This window comes from Colobus angolensis, unplaced genomic scaffold (genome assembly GCF_000951035.1).
Source record: "Colobus angolensis palliatus isolate OR3802 unplaced genomic scaffold, Cang.pa_1.0 Scaffold129, whole genome shotgun sequence".
Classification (NCBI taxonomy): Eukaryota; Metazoa; Chordata; class Mammalia; order Primates; family Cercopithecidae; genus Colobus; species Colobus angolensis.
The window spans coordinates 1,856,354-1,858,731 of NW_012114141.1; the positions used below are offsets into that span (position 1 = coordinate 1,856,354).

The 2,378-nt window shown below is 35.0% G+C and overlaps 1 protein-coding gene across 1 annotated transcript in view; it reads right to left on the reverse strand.

Annotated features, from left to right (window-relative positions):
* COL6A5 (collagen, type VI, alpha 5) overlaps window positions 1–2,378 on the reverse strand; it is a 94,992-nt gene that overhangs the window by 44,074 nt on the left and 48,540 nt on the right. The window contains 3 exon segments of the mRNA XM_011933773.1: window positions 181–247; window positions 1,606–1,641; window positions 1,763–1,813. Of these exon segments, the coding sequence (XP_011789163.1) occupies window positions 181–247; window positions 1,606–1,641; window positions 1,763–1,813 (154 nt within the window).

The window sequence follows — 2,378 nt, forward strand, 5'->3', positions numbered from 1 at the left end:
ACTAAGTTCATTTCTTATGTTATAGAAATAGAGACCCTGAAAAGATGAGTTGAAGGTCACAGCTAGCAAGTGGCATTTCAGATGCCCTCGGGTTGAATCAATAATCCCACATTTATTATTACAACATAAAAGCCAAAGTCTGCCAAAGGAATATTTATCATTTCTGGAATTATAGGCTACTTACTGCTAGTCCCCTAAATCCTTTGGGTCCAGGTCCCCCAGGAATTCCAGGATCACCAATATCACCCTGAAGATTCAGATATAAAGAGTTAAGATGTTGAAGTATTTGCTATGAAAGAATTTTAAAAACTCTCTGAACTCAAACTTAATTGATACTATGACAATTATATATTGATGAAGGCCAATGCAATATTTAATGTCATCTTTTCCTGTCATTTGGAACTAAGTCATTGGTACACTTATTCTTCAAAGTATTCTTAATTTTCTAATAATATAAATATTTACATCTACATATCAATTCAGTGGTCATCCAGTTACTAAAAATATCCAAAGAAAATGCTTGAAAACCCAGAAAAACATTTGGAGTATTGACTATGTGAAATAATAAATAATGAATTACTTTATAAATTCATAAAACATTTATGAAAAAGTTGAAGGTGAAAATAATATTCTGATTTTTAAAAATTTTGACTGTTATTTATCAATATGCTTATTTCACATTTATCGATAAGTTGAATTATGCTAATTTTCTCCCTTTATCAGTAAATTGGAAAATTGATCCTGTACAATGAGGACTTCCTTCCTCATGGTTATTTATATTGTCCCTTTTGCACCCTTTTGTACTTAAGAATCTCTTTTGGTAATCAATTCGCTAAAAACAGTTTTAAGAGGATTGAACAGCTGACAGTTTTCCTATAGTTTATTCAATTAATTAGATATTCTATTTTTAACTCATATTTTATATTTTAATATAAGCATCACTTATATAGAAGACATTGTTCTGGACATTTTTTTTTTCAAAAGGGAGATCTTTTTACAGAATTCCAGTGCAAAAACAGACCTAACTTGGGCTACTCGGGTTGAGATGAAAGGTATGTCTGTTTCTACAGCATGAGGATGGATTTCAATCTGGCAGGCAATGAGGAATTCTTGAAGATGTTTGAGTAGGAAAGTTGCATAATTTGGCTATGCTTTGGAAAAAATCAAGGGACAGTAGTGTTTGGAATTAACTGAATCAGGGAGAAGATGGAAGTAGGAACCCAATTAGAAGGATATTGTAATCTTTCTCGTGAGAGAAAATAAAGAGCACAATAATGAAGAACAAATAGCAATAACCAAAGCCAAGAGTATTGAATGAAATCACCAAGGCAGAAAATCAAGAAGAGGAGAGAGTACTGAACTTGAAAGGATACCTGGAGGTAGGCTTTCAAGGCAGAGGCATCAGGCAATGATGGACAGAACAATCTTTTCCAATGTAAAGATTCATAGGGGTTAAATATGGTTCTTTCCTCAGGAAGCCCAAGGAAAACAACTGTCCTGGGTTTCTCCTTATTGCTCCCATTTCATTCAGACCTACAGGTTTATCTCAGTTCTCAAGTAGAAGGTTAAGATCACGGTAATTTCCAAAGGTCATGCATACAATACCTTCTGCCCCATATCTCCAGGGAATCCTCTTGGGCCCTATAATTTTCAGCACAGAACAAAAATACATCAATATATCACTTCTGCAGTATGATCATTTCTTCTTGTATTATTTAGTTTGATTCATCAATTAATAAAAATAATTGCTTTCCATATTTACCTTTATTCCTTTTCGTCCCATCTGACCATAGCCTGGGATGCCAGAATCTCCCTGTGTAAACACACCAATTTATTTCAATTTCTCAAAAGTGGAAATTAATTTTAATCTATACTGGGGAGATTACAGTGTCAAAAGAGAAGCACTGGGGACTTCCATGCAGAAGGGGCCTAACTGGTGACCTTGAACCCTGGGAACATTGGGTTGCTGTGTTTTCCTCACTCCCTGATATGTTCCCTGTACTTCTTTGACCAGTTCCATTCTGTAAACATTGCAGGAAGCAGAGGAGTGGTCATTCGGGACTTGTGGAGTCAGTGGCAGTTTCTTGCCTAGAAAATTAGGAGCTGATCCAAACAATATAGGTGAGGAACTCTCTGAAGAAGGATTATAAATAGTAAATAGACATACAGAAAAAATGTTCGTCCTCACTGGTAACAAAAAAAAATGCAAATTTGACCCTGCAATGAGATAGTATTTTTGTCAATGGTAAAGATGGAAAAAGTGACAATACCTGTTGTTGTGGATGCCCTAAAACAAACACTCTCCTGAAATAACACGTGGATCCACATACTGTTTGAATTTTCCTAAGGGCGCTTTATAATGGAGTGGAAAGCCTTTA